Source organism: Prosopis cineraria, unplaced genomic scaffold (genome assembly GCF_029017545.1).
Source record: "Prosopis cineraria cultivar Desert tree isolate PC_DT_omini unplaced genomic scaffold, ASM2901754v1 PC71, whole genome shotgun sequence".
NCBI classification, from domain to species: Eukaryota; Viridiplantae; Streptophyta; class Magnoliopsida; order Fabales; family Fabaceae; genus Prosopis; species Prosopis cineraria.
Window position 1 is genome coordinate 19,360 of NW_026555400.1, and position 17,405 is coordinate 36,764.

General features: G+C 29.4%; 1 protein-coding gene across 1 annotated transcript; it reads left to right on the forward strand.

Moving 5' to 3' along the window:
• Positions 1 to 800: 800 nt before the first annotated feature.
• Positions 801 to 6,462, forward strand: LOC129295225 (inositol-phosphate phosphatase-like). The gene is made up of 12 exons (XM_054933715.1): positions 801 to 928; positions 1,042 to 1,097; positions 1,203 to 1,253; positions 2,546 to 2,626; positions 2,747 to 2,850; positions 2,924 to 3,008; positions 3,486 to 3,540; positions 3,624 to 3,667; positions 5,405 to 5,473; positions 5,556 to 5,656; positions 5,741 to 5,797; positions 6,080 to 6,462. The coding sequence occupies exons 1-12, from the start codon at positions 916 to 918 to the stop codon at positions 6,177 to 6,179; spliced, it is 816 nt and encodes a 271-aa protein (XP_054789690.1). The 5' UTR covers positions 801 to 915; the 3' UTR covers positions 6,180 to 6,462.
• The last annotated feature ends 10,943 nt before the right edge of the window (positions 6,463 to 17,405 follow it).

A 17,405-nucleotide genomic window follows, 5' to 3' on the forward strand; every position in this document is an offset into this window, starting at 1 on the left:
GCATTTCCCTTTTATGCTAAACTTTTTCAATGAGTATGGTTTGTCCCACAATAAAGGATAATCAATAACATTATTTATATTTTTGTATAAATTTAATATTTATAAGATATAATAAAAATTCTAATAAATTATATATTGCTTTTCTTAAAAATCTTAATGTTAGAAAATAACCTATTTTTACTAATATTTTTTTTTAAAAAATTAGTTTGACAAGTATAATTAAATTGTTAGATTGATATCCTTGTAGATGGATGTAACAAGTGAACGTTTAGAAATGTAGAACATAATTCCTATTATTCAATTTGAAAAATTATGTTTATTTTATATTATATGTTTATTAAATAAAATAAAATATAATAAAATGTTGGCTATCAAATTTCAATTTTTTATTTTTTATAGGAAAAAAATCAGAATTTATGAATTATGATTAATTCCCCCTCCCCCATCCTTTGTGATTAAATATCTGTTGGGCGTTATAGACTGCGGTGCATTTTTTTAAATTTTGACAAACAAATTAATTTTCAAACTATAAAGTTATATATATATATATATATAATGTCATTGGGAATTTAACAAATAAATTGTATTATATTTATTTTAAAATAGCATGGTTTGTTTTTTTTATTTATATTGATAGTAATTTTTATTCTTACAGTCAAAATATATTCAAACCTTTTTCCTGGATGGTATCATTTTCGAGAAATTTTAAAAATTAAAATTAATTTTTTCGTTTGCAAGATTGATGACGGTCTCTGCAGGCGTGCGTGTGAGTATACATATAACGCATGTGGTGTGAGGTGCTCTTTTTGACTGTTATAGTGTGCTACGTGAAAGCTCGAGAAGAAAGGAAAGCCTCTCGCTATCTCATCATAGCATTCCTCATCCTCTGCGTCTCATACCCCTGAACTTCAAGAAATGGCTGGAAATGGTAAGACTCAATCCACCTATGCATCATTCTTTATCAGTTCTTGTACGTTTCTTTGAGGGCGCTTCTAAACGGTTGAATTTTCTGGTGTTCTTTGCAAATCTGTTGACCTCCAGATTCGCTCGCCGAATTTCTTGCGTCTGCAGTCCAAGCTGCTCAGGAAGCTGGTGAGGTCAGTTGATTTCTCGGTTCTTTTTTCGTTTCCCTCATTCAGTATTTAGTTCTAATTTTTGGTTTATTTCTTGAATTTCTTTCTTGTAACTGAGTGAATTTCCAGATTATTCGAAAAAGCTTCTACCAGACCAAAAACGTGGAGCACAAAGGGCAGGTTGGCATTGAGATTTCATTATCTTTTTCTTGGTCCCTTTCTTTTGGTATAGATTGTAGCTTTTAGTGTGCAAGGTTAACTTCAATGATCTCATTTTAGAAATATTGAGAAAATCTGGCACGGTATTTCAGGCAAGTTTTATTAACCGCTATTGATTGCGCCGAGAAATTGTTGGCAATGATTTTATAATTGCAAGAACTGAAAGTTCGGTTGAATGTTAGTTTATTTTCTTCTTTCTTCTTGGGGGAGAGGCCATTACGGGAGATGATGGACAGAAAGGTAAAATAACACACGCGATCAAGAATCCTGTAAATGACTCTTGCTGAAAAAAAAAAGTTTCAACCAAATACTACGGCTACTCAGAGCTAAAGTAAAATGCTCTGCCATTAGCTAATATGCAGAAAAGCAGTTGAACTTAGAGAAAAAATTCGTTGCTGTAGTAGTATCGTTGAATGTGTTATGCAAGTGAAGGAGAATTGTAGCACAAATTTTAATGATTCTTACAAGATGTCTAACCCTACTTGGAAACTAAGTTTCAACCAAATACTACGGCCTACACAGAGCTAAAGTAGAGTGCTCTGCCATTAGCTCATATGCAGAAATGCAGTTGAACTTAGAGAAACAATTCGTAGCTGTAGTAGTATCGTTGAATGTGTTATGCAAGTGAAGGAGAATTATAGCACACATTTTAATGATTCTTACAAGATGTCAAAAGCCTATTTGGAAACATGCTCCCTCACATGTAGCCCATAGTGAAACTTGTCTAATCTTTATGGTGAAATTTACATTAAATGAAGGTGGTAAGAGTTCATGACCACTTGGTTTAGAGGCTCTAGCACTCTGCAAGGAACAAATCCATCCCACAAGGTTGATCTATCTGGAAAAGGCTCAGAAATGATTTTATTAATATCAAAGGTGTAACAATCTTGTTTGTAGTATGCATAGCTGCTTCCAGTGAACTATCTTAACTTTATCTTTCGTGGTCATTGGAGAGACTTCATTCAGGTCAATCTAATAGGAAGAAAGTAATTCACAAGCTATCTATCTTGCACAACAGTAGTTAACCAAGGCAAAACAAACTCAAAAACAGTCAATGCAGGATGTGTATGTTGAAGATAAGTTAGGTGATGGTTGTAGTCTCTTTCTCTCTGTTGATGGAAAAGATACTGCAGGTGGTTAGTGGGAAGAAGTAACCCATGGTCATAATTGGTGTATGAACATGGAAGAAGGTACATAGATGATAAAAGATTGTAACCATGTTATTTATTGTATACTTTTGTTATGATGCACAGGTTGATTTGGTCACAGAAACTGATAAAGCATGTGAAGATCTCATCTTTAATCACCTGGGGAAGCTCTATCCCACTCATAAGGTTGATTGTGTTCTTTCAAATAAGTTTTCCATATAAAATTAAGTTTGTGATAGATGGCCTACTTTTTTTTTTCATATGTACTCCCTCATGGTCATTTTATTTATTTTTTCTTCCTACTAGTTCATTGGGGAAGAGACTTCTGCTGTTTTAGGTGCTACAGAACTTACTGATGAACACACATGGATAGTTGATCCTTTGGATGGAACTACTAACTTTGTGCATGGGTAAAGATTTTCTTGTGTTTCAGTTGACGAATATGTCTATCCATTTAAATGACTATAATTTTACTATTTGCAGGTTTCCCTTTGTTTGTGTCTCCATTGGTTTAACAATCCAAAAAGTTCCTACAGTTGGTGTTGTTTACAACCCAATACTTAATGAGGTGAGAAGCCTTTCATTTGGTTGATTTTCTGACAATAAAATCCCTTAAATTGCTAGAATTTGATATACAGAGGAGTGATTGAATGGTGTACATATTATTTAGTTCTTGGGCTGTTAAAATACTTTCCGCATAGTGAAACCAGGGCATCATTGAATATTCTGGGAAAAAAAGTAATCAAGTGATCAGCTGTTCTATATGATCATAGTTTTCAGTGACCTTCACGTGAACAAAATGGCCCACAAGGCCATGACCTGTTGGAGCCAAGAGGGAGTGATTTCAGTTCATATCACACTAATCTAAGTTGATGTTTTAATTTTTGTTGTTCTTGGCGTGGAAAATTTTTCTGAACAACAACAACAACAACAACAACAAGCCTTTATCCCACTAGGTGGGGTCGGCTACATGGATTGCAAGACGCCATTGTGCTCTATCATTTATTAAGCTTTTAGAATTGAAGTTTTGAATTTTTATTTGTAGCTTTTCACTGCCATTCGTGGAAGAGGTGCTTTTTTGAATGGAAACCCTATAAAAGGTTTGCCTTTCATTATTTGTCTTTTGTCTATTATGGCTAATTGACAATGTGTTGCTTCATGTGTATGTGTTTTAATTGTGCAGCGTCATCACAAACTGAACTAATTAGCTCTCTCCTTGCAACTGAGGTATGTTAAATCCACCAGACTTGATATGGATTCTTCCTTCCCTCTCCGACTTATTTCCTATTTGATTAACTTTTTCTTGGGGTGGGGTTTTGGGGGATCAGTGGTTTGTATGATCTCTTAGATTTTTCCCTTTATTGTCTGTGGTGAAAAACATTTAATTGACACAACAATTAGCTGCAAAATATGAATAAGGAATAATTGAGGAATTTAACCACAGTGTTTTCAATCAGTCAAGTCACTTACAATACAGACAGTGGCTGTGTTCTATATTTTTGCATGTCCTGATCTTGGCCATTATACTTAAGTTTCAATTAACATGATCCTTAAAATAACTTTAAAGGTTTTGTTGAGCACATTTGCATCATACTAACTCTTTGCTTCTAAAGTAGCATCAAGCCTAAGTAGCTAATAGATGATTCTGTTTCCTTGCTAACAGTATCTAGCATATGTTATCTTTATTATAGTTCCAATTATCATGTGAAGTCATGGCAACTGTTGCTCGACACTATTATACCATATAGTCACTTCTATATTTTCAAACGCTATCAAAATTTGTGCAAAATTTGTGCACTGACAAATGCTAGATTACAATCTGCATACACCAATAGATCTGTTGGTACTCTTGTCATTCCTTCTGTAGTGGTAGAGTAACCTAAAAGTCCTTGTCTTTCATAATTTCCTGGGCAGAAGCTTTCTCAGAATTTATGCAGTTTGTGTTTCAAGCACTATTTATGTCTTGTGCGCGCTGCGTTGGAACTTTGTTTAAAAGAGAAAATTTCTGCAACGTAATATGAGGATGATTCATACGCATATCAGGATGGGCAAACGTTGAGCTGTTTTCTTTTTCTTTTTCTATGCTGATCAGATTTTGGTAGTTGTAAGCTCATCTCCTATATATGCATTTAATATCTTATCTAAGCAGTGCAAGCCTATAAGCTATTAAATCTGCACACTTTTGATCAAGAAATAACTGAATTGGCAAAAAAAAAATATATTAAGAATATTATCTCTGAATAAACGTTTGCGTATGTAATCTTTTGAGTTGTGTTATTAGAAAAATACTGTCTTTTTTATGATTTAGTAGAACTTGAATTGTGACATGTCGTACCTGTTCTACTTTAAATTGTATCTCCATGTAATGCACAGTTAGTTTGTTCAATTTGTCCTGTCAAGCTGCGTGCAGATAATGTGCAAGTGCAATTAACTGCTGGACAAGAGGAGATAAACAGGCTGATGTAATAACTGACAGTGCAAGTGTGATTAACATGGTTACCAGACATAATATTGAAGATCATCCTTTTAGAGACATCATGCAGGAGGCTAGAAGCCTTACAACCCAAACTGGACTGTTTCTTTTGAATGGCATTATAGAAATTTTGCAAAGAGAACTGATGAACTGGCTAAAGTCAGTCATAGGTTACCTAATTCTTTTTCTACCTTTGATCAACCTCCACCTTGGCTTACTGAGTTGAAGTTTGATGATAGGAATGCTCCTTATATGTAACCTGTTTTGATTTTATGATACATGTTTTAATTAAAAAATAAAACTGCGTACAGATTAGGTAATATTGGCTAGTAAACAGACATCATTTCTGGAATAGTAACTTGAGTTTCAATGATCGAAAGATACATTCACCCTAATTTAGACATGTCATGTACTCATGTTTACTTGTAAATGTGTTGCCATTTGTAATAAAATTTGGAAAGTGATCAGGCTTTTTCTTTCTGAAAGAGCAGATTGGAACAAAACGTGACAAAGAAACAATAGATGTCTGTACTAACAGGATTAATACCTTACTTTTTAAGGTAAACTCAAGACTTTGCCATAGAATCTACTGGAATTTAGTGAAATGGTTGCCTGCCATCACAATGTTTTTTCTTTGATTAGGTGAGATCTGTACGAATGGCTGGCTCCTGCGCCATGAACCTCTGTGGAGTCGCCTGTGGAAGGCTAGATGCGTGCTTTGAACTTGGCTTTGGTGGTCCTTGGTACGAGTTTTATACATACAGCATACAACCCTGAGAATTGTGGTATCATAATTTGTGACTGACATGGTTTCTTCCTTTCACAAGGGATGTGGCTGGGGCTGCAGTCATTGTCAGAGAAGCCGGGGCAGAGGTGTATGATCCGTAAGATACTTGTCCAAATATCCCTTTTTATAATGATGGAATATGTCTGAAGTTCTTTAGAGTCTTTGGCGCTTTCATCTTATGGTCATTTATGGAGAAAATTAAACACTTTCTTTGTTCATTTTATGACGATTGAGGAACAAGCGACCTTGTTCATAACTTTTTAAGTAGTTTATATTTATATATTGATTTAGTTAGTTTTCCACTTTCTCTTTGAAATATTAGCATGCCCAGTCTTTGAAGGTTTGTTCTGATCAAAATCTGATGTTCTGTGCAAAACAGGTCTGGTAAAGATTTTGACTTAACATCTCAGAGAGTAGCAGCTTCAAACCCTTACATTAAGGACGCATTTGTTGAGGTTCTATGCCAAACAGGATGTTAGTTAGGTGGTTGAAACTGAAAATGGCCTTGTAACTTGGCTTATGTTAGTTCAGTTTGTTCAATTTCCTTTTTTTTTTAAAAAAAAAAGAAACTTCGAAGTTTTTTTTTTTTTTTTGAGCTCTCTTTAAAGGGGCACCAAAATATTATACGATATTGATGAGTGTCATTTGGTTAATGATTCAGACTCTAGAATTCTTCTAGTTGGAAATTATTTGGGAAGTGACATTTAAGAATCTATAACTTCAAATATTGACAATAATATTAAAATTTAAAGATTCTCTCCACGATTATTAAAAAAAAAAGATTATTATTGGATTTTTTTTTAAATGTCAATATCAATATATGAATCAATTGGCTCAGAAATAGCTTGACTTCATGATGTACTGGTAAGGGCATTAGTGGTAGATGCGATATGATAGGTCATACATGGGTGCGATAAATTAGCGATATACAAGTAATGATCTGTGCATGTGTCTATGTATATGTATAGTCTCTCTCTATATATAAACAAATTAACACAAAAAATAGGGTTAATGTACATTTAGAATTTTAAACAATTAAACTTAAAGTAATTTTTATTCTATCGTTAAATTAAAATAAATATCTGTTATTTTTTTTAAAAAAAAGGGATTAATGTACAAGTTTTTTCAAAGGAATGTAAGAGAGAGAGAGAGTAACTTGCCAGCCGAAGTTACAAAGAAATCTAACTACTGGATCCTTTTTTTAAAAAAATATTATTATAACATTGTGAAGGTCAGTGGCAGCATGATTTTCGCCCATTTATAAGCCCCTTGTTTTGTTTATGTAAAAACCACGGCCTTGACAATTCTATGAAAAGGTAAATTCCCAGTCCAAATAATGTACTATTCAATCATTTCATCATACAAATTGTAGAAACAAGTTGGGAGTTTTTGACATGATCCCTGAGGAAACCTGCAGAGGAATAGAAGATGATAGAGAGGCAAACTTATTACTAAATAATTAGGTCTATTGACTCAATGATCTACCAAAGCCCAATGGTACCTCATATTTTACTTTTCCCCTTTGTCATCCTTAGTACAAAATAGCTGGCTTGCGTACTCACAATTAAGAATTATTGGCCCTTTTTGGTTGTATGACTCATACAATAGAATTGATTTGTTTTTTGGAAAAGCATCAGCAGAGGACCCTTGGAAAATTTTATATTAGTTGAGAAAATTCTCATGTTCCACTGCACTCATGATATTTATCTAAAAATAAGTTTTTATAGGAAAAGGCCTAATTATCCCTAAGTTTAAAACAACAATCTATTTAGATTTTGATAACAACCCACCCATTCATAATTAATAACAACCCATTCAAAGATGAACAACTTAAAAAAATTGATAGGATAGGTTAAATTGGACAAGTGTTAGTCTCAAATAAACAAATATATTTATATTTTGATAACAACTTATTCAAAAATGAACAAGTGACTATCAATATTATTGGGGCCAAAGAGAATCTTGAAAGAAGGTAGAATAGAGTTAGGCCACCTAACTCTAAGAAAACACATAATTGAGTATGGCATCACATCTGAACCCAAAACTCTAAGTCATTGAGTTTATGAATCCCTTCCACTTATATACCTTTTCTTTAGCTCATAACTCTATCCAATGCGGAGCTTTTCTCCAAATCAAGCCAAGTACACTCACACTTAACAACCCAATAAATATGTAGACAATGTCAATTATAACTTATCTAATTCAACCTGTCTTATTAATTTTTTTAATTTGTTCATTTATGAACTTATTGTTGATAATTACAAATTGATTGTTGTCATCAAAACCAAAGTGTTTATTTAAGATTAACACACTTCCAATTCAACATGTCTTATTGGTTTTTCTAAGTTCATTTTTGAATGGGTTGTTAGTAATTACAAATAGATTGTTGTTAAAACATGAATAAGTTTTTTTAAACTTTAGGAGTAATTAGGTCTTTTTCCATAAAAATTTATCTTCAGATACTCCTCTAGTCTTATTTATAGGGCAGAAAGAAAAGAAAAAATTAATCCTATTTATAAGACACTTGTTAATTTTCAATTCTTCTCTTTACATTTTCACCCTTATTAAATACTTTGAATAAAAATATAAACAATGAGATTTAAGAATATTTATTAGGAATAATGGTGAAAACTTGTTAAATTTTAAGACAAAGTTAATGACATTTAAGGTTTTCCTTAGTTCCAGTGAAAAATGCTGAAAGTGACTTATAAATAATATCAAAGGGAATAAGTATCATGTGGGTGTAGTGTAATATCAAAATCTTAAAGTCCTCATTTGATATTAAATTTTTCCAAAGTTCCTCACCTGTACCGCACTTTTTTTCATTGACTTATTCAATACTTAGAGGATAAAGATGGGGAAATATGGGGTGAGGACGAAGAGCCAGATGCTAGGGATCTCCATGGAATTGAATGGAAGTTCAAACATATATCTTTAGGTAATTTTTCATATTTAAAAGAAAGATTGTGTAGAACGAGGAAGGCTAAGAACTAAACATGGAACATAAGCTCATTATTTTACTATTTTGTAGGAAATATTAGTTCAACCATGGATGCCCTTTGTTATAACTAGTTGGATCGCCTCGGTCTCATCCAAAAGGACCCGGTGAAGATGATATTTTTCAAAAAAATATTCAAGGTATTTAATGTTGCCTATATTTTTTTGTTATTTAATCCCCAAATTATGGTTGCTTTGCTAATTCTTCAATAATTTGATGCTTTTCCATCTCGGAGTTCTTACCATTTAATTTCTTCTCTTCTACTTTCATTTGAAGGTTAAAGGACATTTTTATTCTTCAGTTACTTGTATTAGAGTGTCTAGTATCTTAAATTTATATGTGATATAATTTTCCTTTCAATATTTAAAAAGGATACATTGGATGCTTTGTAAGTTGATGGCTCAATGTTATTATATACATATAAAGGAGTCGAATGGAACTTTAATAATGCTACATTGGGGCCCAAATGAATTGTCTAATGGTCCATGAAAGTTTCAGAATGTGAATGAAGCTTATTGAAGCACAAATGGTTGTTCAACTAGCCTACACATATGTATGGACGTAAACAGTGCCATGAAGATTCATTTAAAAGGTCCAGGAATGAAAACTATAAAGTTAGAAGCCCAATCAAATGATATACAAGGCCAATATGGAGTCCAGATTAAAGAGTTAACTTAAAATATCATGTGACAAGCAAGTGCCTTAGTGTGGGATGAAGGAATAAGTTTTTTGACCATCTAGAAGCTTCAAAATTGGCTTGATATTCAACATTTAATTAGGATTTGATTTAGTTTTCATTTAGTTTCCTGTTTTGCATTTTCAGCACATGTTTCTTATGGTTTGACTTACTATTTCGTAATTTCAACATATCATTAAATCCTTTTGATTTTAGAACATTTATTTTGTTGATCTGAGTCTAAGTTTAGTCTTTAGAAAAGCTTTTAAAATGGCTCTTAATTTCTCATTCCTAATATGTAATTAAACACCACTCTTAGAGAGATTTCTAGTCTTTAGGGTTTATTTTAGATTTAGATTGTCTTACATATGCCTAGGCATAGGCCATGTTTTTATACTTCTTTGAACAAGATTAATGAAGAGAATTTTTTTTTAGAGTTTAAAACTATGTTGCGAACTGCACTTGCGTATGAGTATATCATATGATAAATACAGATGTGATTAAAAGTCTTATAAACTATTAAGTTGTCTTTGAAGACTAAGGTTGTTGAAGGCACATGCATTAGAAATTCTTTTCATTGATCATTATCATTATCTTTTCCTTTTTCTTTGTTTCATTTTCTTCTTTATTTGTGTCCATTCTTATTTATGTTCCAGGTTCTGTCCTGATCTTACAGGATTCCACTTCCACTTCCATATTATTAGGGATGACTTTAAAGGTTATGGTAATTATATGAATTATAGTTGCCTGGAATGTGGCTAATAATGTTAAGAGGAAAGACTCTGGATTTGTTGATTTCTCTACACATGAAGCTGCTGTAGCTTGTGTTGATGGTGTGAATAGTTCAGAATATGTTGATGGATCATGAAATCCAAAAGGTATATCATCTAGATGGGTATTTGCACATGATTTTTCATTCTTATATTACATATTATTTTTTCTTCTCTCCCTTCTTTCCTGCACTATGTTAATAGTTCCTTAAGTCAGGCTAACTTTTGGCTTCCATTATTTTGCATTTCTAAAAACAAAAGGAAAAAACTTTTAAAAAAATTATGTTGTTGCGGTTAGATTTACATTTCTCAAAAAATAGGAAAAGAATTTAAAAATATATATATAACATTGGTAGCAGGTTTTTCCAACTCGTGCTGGGGGAGTGCACAATTTAGGGATTAGCCAGTTTTACAAGCTACTCCCTCTAATTTTATTTATAAAGCAGGGAGAGAACTTTTTTTATCTTATTTATAAGTTATTTTATTAAATTTTCACTACAAAATTTTTTATTTAACCCTCATTAAATGTTAAAGAAAAAAATATGTTAATAATATATATATATTTAATAGGAGAAAAGTTAAAAAATTATTAAAATTTTAAATATAATTAATTAATTTTAATAAAATATATTAAAAGCGTCATGTAAATAAGATTAGAGGAGGATTTAATTTCTCATGGATTTTCCTTCAATGCTGCTGCAGCATGGATCTAAATTAAAGAGTGGCGGGTTTCTTGCCACGTAGCGACTTGTGAAGTGGTGCGTGGAGTGATCACCAACACGGAATCAAAGCATGCAAGTGTTAATGTATTGATGGAGAAATGGGGACCAAAAACTAGAGCCGTTAATTCGGGCGGGTCGGGCTTATTCGGGTCGGGCTTAATTCGGGCCGGGTTTATTCGGATTGGGCTTAAAGCATCCTACCCCTTCTAAAAAGCCTATATAGCTAAGCCCGGCCCTAACACCTTCGGGCTTCGGGCTTATTCGGGCTGGCCCGAATACCCGAAACTTTTTAAAAATATTTTTTCTGTATTTTTTGAACCAATTTTAATTTTTAAATAATTCTATTAATCGTAAAATATTATCTTAATTTTAAAATAATAAAATAAAAAATAATTTATCAACTTTGTATTTAAGTAGCTCTGTTATTATTTTGTTGTATTATGTATAATTTATTCATGAATGTTTCCTTTACTTGTAAATTAATGTCTTAATTGTTTAAATATTGCTCTTATCATAGTCATATATAAATATTTTATATATTTTAATTAAATTATATTATTTTAATTATGATTAAGCTGATCCCAATTCAATCACAGTTAGACTACTAATTTAAAATTATTATTTTGATTAGTTCAAAGTTTTAAATAACTTTTAGGTAAATTATACTTTTCATTTTTATGAATATAAAAAAATTGCCATCATTATATTATATAAAAAATTATTTAATTATGAGTAAAATATTATTTTTTTTGAAATCATTTTTCTTTAACTTTTTATATTGTTTAACTCTTATATAAAAGGAATTCTTACTCTAGTTTACTCTTAATTTTTAACCAAATCTAGCATGGACAATAACCAAGTAATTATTTAAAAATATTATTCTATTTATTATGTTTATCTAGTAGTAGAGTCAGAAATTCGTGCATGCCTAAATTTTATTTTTAAAATTATTTTCAATTTTATTTTTACTTTAAAATTAATTCTCTTAATTTATAAAAAATATAAAATTATTTTTTTACATGCAAATGATTTATAGGACTCAAAATTTTTTTTAACAAAAACTGGGTCTTAAAATATTAAAATCAATATTAAAATATATTTTAAATATTATTTTGAGATATTTTATTGATTAAAAATAATAAAAATATGAAATATAACTATTTTAATTTTTTTAAAAAAATAACTACATTAAAACACTTATATATATAGTATTTTGGTATAAAATGATATAAAATTTGAAAAATTAATTAATTTTTATCATATTTTATATATTTTTTAAAAAAATTAATTTTTTTATTCGGGTATTCGGGCCAAGCCCAAACCCGATCGGGCTTGGCCCGAATTTCCTCAGGCCTATTCGGGCTGCCCGAATAGGCCCGAACAATAAAAAAATAATATTTTTTTCGGGCTTGGTCCTAAATTTTTCAGGCGAGTTCGGGCTGGCCCGTCGGGCTCGGCCCAAATTACCGGCTCTACAAAAAACAGGGAGAAATGAAGACTACCAACGTAGTGATAGTATAGACAGCCCTCACGCATATCATAAAAAGCAATTTATTAAGGGAAAATTGCTTGCAATTCTCGCTCAATATAATTAATAATTAATTAGGCCCGAATAGGCCCGAACAATAAAAAAATAATATTTTTTTCGGGCTTGATCCTAAATTTTTCGGGCGAGTTCGGGCTGGCCCGTCGGACTCGGCCCAAATTACCGGCTCTACAAAAAACAGGGAGAAATGAAGACTACCAACGTAGTGATAGTATAGACAGCCCTCACGCATATCATAAAAAGCAATTTATTAAGGGAAAATTGCTTGCAATTCTCGCTCAATATAATTAATAATTAATTATATTAGTAAAGTATTCATGTGATGCACGTGTCATATACAATAATTTTTTTTTTATAAATGACATATCTATCATTTATGATGAATTAAAATTTTTGTAAATAAGTGTTAATTTTGTAGGAGATTTTTCTCAAAAAAATAATTTGTAGCATACCATCTCAAATACTCCATATTATTCTATACATAGTGGGGCTATATAATTATTATTTTTAATGTTAAACATGCATATTAGTGTTAAGTCAATGTCAAAGCTAAATGAATACATTGTGAATAGATACAATAACCATATTAATAAAAATTTATAATTAATTAGATTAAATTATCAAAAACTTTTCTATAAATAATGTTAGAAGTTTTGTCTGTGAATTGACCATCCTCATCAAAAACTAATATTTTTAAACCTTTCCTACTTTGAACACAAGAAACAACAACATATAACTGATCATGCATGAAAACAAGACAAAGCAAGCACAAACTGGCATTACACATGCTCTAGCCTTAGCTTTTATTAATGGTCATTACAAAAGTGAGCATAATAGAAATTTGCCTCCTTTTCATAGTAAATGAAAACTTAAAATTAGATGGACACATAGCAATACGAGGTATATATACTTTCATTCTTGTAGTTGACTTAGACATTTTTTAGATTTCAATAACATATTTTTTAGTTCTTGTAACTATGAGACTTCTACCATTGTACAACCCCATAAACTTATTAATGTTTCACATCAAAATAATTGGGGCACCAATTTTCAGTCTTATTTCATGATTCGAGAGTCCTAACATTATAATTGAATTTAAAAAATCTATAGAGTATAAGTTATCAAGTGAATTCATGTCTCCATCATCTTTTATAACACTATTAGAACTCAAGTATGTAATTTCTTCTCTAGGGCTAATTCTTGTTAGTAACACCCCTCTTTCAAATGTCTACAACTCTAAAAAATTAAAGCTATAAGAGTGAATAGACCTTGGTTTCTTATTAAGGACTTTCAAATAATTGGAGGAATTCAACAATCAATAGACAATGTGTATAACTATAAAATAAAAAAATGATATTTACTTTGAAGAAGATCATAAACACAAAAACTTACATTAGCATGTTGAAAAACTAACTCAAAACTGCATTTGAAACTCATGTAAAGAGATTCATGCATGCCAAAGTTTGAAACTTTGAATATTTTTTTCTTTTTTTGGGTAATTGCATTTCCTCTCTTGCTACAACCTATCACCAAGTAAGTTTTGGTTTTGATTTAATTGCATAGTTTATAAATTTAAATGGTGAATACTAAGTAAAATAGAGGAAATTGTGGTTTTTTTTTATTAATCTGATTGTTGAATTGATCTTTTTTTCTGGCATGACATTGTTATACTGATTTTTAATTCCAATATCAAATCCAAATTGAATTCCTAACTAAATCTTATATTAAAAAAATATTGATATTTAATATTTTCAAGTAAATTCAATTTTTTTATACATATAAAAAATGGAGGGGGTGAAATGTAATGCGTGGCTAACACTATTAATTTATAATTGAATAAGGTTGAAATGAGAGGAAAAATGAAAGGGTAATTTTTTAAAATAATAATGGATATTAATTTTTTTTTGTGATGACAGATGCTTAATATATATTAAACAATAACTTGAATTTAAAGTCCTAAATGATATATATTTTTTATTCAATTATAGAAATTCATAGGAATGCCACCACTGTTTCCGTAAATGATATCTATTTTTAATTCTAATGGGTTAATAAGTAAATAAGACCTTGAACAAGTGCTCAAAAATCATTTTAGACCTTAAACTCTTAAAATATATAAAATAAACTCTAAAATTTTAAATTCATAACAAAAAAAATCCTGACCATTAACTTTTTAATATCATTACTGTCCACACAGATACTATTTAGAGTTTATTTTTCTATGAATTTAATTCTGATTGTTACAGTAATAATGTTAAAAAAGTTAACCATAAGGGTTTATTTTATTATGAATTTAAAAATTTAGAATTTATTTTATATATTTTAATAGTTCAGGATCCAGGATAATTTTCGACTAAGAGTTCAGAATCCTATTTGTTCATTAACCCAATTCTAATACCACCATCATTATACATAATGAAGTGTTAATATTTTTAAACCCATAATCATTGTAAATATATATCTTGGAAATGATATTTTGAATTAAAATTTTTAAACCGATGATAGTTTTTTAAATATTTAAATTTAAATAGATAGCTAGATATTAATGTGCATTCAAGTAAATAGATATCTATACTTTAGTAGATGATTTAAATTTTTAAAAATCATGAGAATAGATCTAAATATTTAAACACAATTTCTTTTTTCTACATATTTAAATATGTAGATATTAATTTGAATTCAAATAAATATATGTCTAAAATATAATATCCTTGTCAAATTATCAAATTTGAATTTCAAATAGATAAGATAAAAAAATTTTAATACATGTAAAATGATAAATCATTTCAAACCTCACTCCAAACATAAATACTTTAATTTATGCACATATAAAAATAATAAATCAACTCAAACTTAGCTCTGAATTCAACTCTAAAGCACAGAATTACAAGAGCCTCTCGAAGTATAGAATTACAGCAAATTTAAAAATGAACACGTGGCATTCTCTCGTAGCATTTAACCTTACTTTTATATATAATGATTAGATATTTCAATCTATATGTGATGGATCAATAGAATGTGAATTATTAGGCAGGGCTCACAAATTTTTATTAAAATTATCAACTTGACATGTATCAAACAAAAAATGGAAAATAAAAAATTGAAGAACATTAAAAATCAAATAAGTGAAACAAAAAGCATAAAATTTAAAACCAATCTGATATATAATCTATTAAATAGAGAAATTTCGTATGCCTATTTACTTCTATATAATATAATATACAATTGAATTATAATTGTTTAATCTCACACCTTTTTAAAAAATGTTGTTGTTACTCTTGAGCGATCATTTAAACTAATAATATATTTCTTAATTGTTAAAGTTGGTGACATTTACAAGGTAGAATAATTATGATTTTTCATTTTACATGATTAATTAAATAAAATAAATTAGAAAAATAAACAATGATGAAGGAACCTACTATGTATAAATAATTATTAAGGTACGACTATAAACAACATTGAATTATATGTCTAACTTACTATACTTCATATAAATAAAGTATAATGCTACATATATATTTCATTAAATAAAGTTTTAAAAAATAAAGTTTAAGATAGGAAAAGTTTTTGAATAGATGGGGTATTATATAAGTGCATTAAATAAGGTTTTCAAATAAATAGAAAAAGTTTAAGATAAGATGTTATCTTAAACATGCTAAATAGAGTTTTCAAATAAAAATTTAGAAAGTTTAATAATATACCCACTAAGTAATTATAATTTGTTTTCTCTTGCCTCCTTATCTACAATATCTAAAATATTGAAAAAATGTAACTCAAAACGATAGATGGAACCTGTCTTAGGATGTAACTTCAAAATAGTTGAGCATATAGAACTCATCTTGTATGAATGGTTCATTGTTCGATATGATCCAGAGTATTGAGAGACCCCAAATTTTAAAAATTTATATATTTTAAACAACTACAACCTCTCTCTAAAATGCCTCATAAAAAAATTTCAAATGACCGTAGAAATCCAATCTCAAATAGATTTATTAAGTATTAAATATTGGATATAATTGATGAGTTACAAATGTTAAAAAGGAAATACAAAAGTTATAACTCCAACATTCTAGAAGACTAATTCAACATCGATTGAAGTTTTTGGATATATTTTTGCCTAGCAATCTCCACACATGATGAATCACCCAAACAACAGTACACCAATCCTTTTTCATTGTATCGATGGTATGGATTGCGTAAATCTCAGATGCGGAGGCCATGGATGTTATGAATAATAATCGAGAGAAGAATAAACCTAATGGGATTACAAGAGTGATTCAAATTTAGAATTTCAAAATGGAATATTAGCCTAGCCTAGTAATTTATAATAAATAAGGCTAAATTGGGAGGAAAAATAAGGGGTGATTTTTTAAAAGATATTAAGTATTAATTTTTGTGATTAAATATTTAAAGTGATTCCAAATTAATTTGAATTTAAAAATTAATTATCATTGATCATATATATTTTGCAAATCATAAATAAAATTAATACTTTAAACCATGCAATGTTAAATATGTATATCAACCCATCAAAATTAATATTTTTAAACATAAATTATTGATGATATGCATTTTTGTAAATAAAAAATATGTACTTTACTATTTGTAAACCCATAATCATTTATTAAATATTTAGATAGATAGATATTAATTTGACTTCAAATAAAAAGATATTTATGCTTTATTTTATGACACAAATTTTTTTGACATCATGAGAATAGATTTAAATATTTAAACACAGATTTTTTTTTCTAAATATTTAAATAAATAGATATTAATTTAAATTTAAATTTATATATATATATATATTCGATCATATGAATCTTAATTTTCAGCAAATCTTCAGGATTGAAGAAAATTTTCAAAAAATCATGATGATAGATGAAAATTTTTAAACAAAGGTCATTTTTTTAAATTTTTAAATAGATAGATATTCATTTGAATTCAAATATGATCAAATTTAAATTTCAAATAGGTAAAAAATAAATTT

Coding starts and splice junctions, on each gene's coding strand:
- LOC129295225 (XM_054933715.1), top strand. Junction 1,254..2,545: donor ACGTGGAGCACAAAGGGCAG/GTTGGCATTGAG, acceptor TATGATGCACAG/GTTGATTTGGTCACAGAAAC. Junction 3,541..3,623: donor GAATGGAAACCCTATAAAAG/GTTTGCCTTTCA, acceptor TTAATTGTGCAG/CGTCATCACAAACTGAACTA.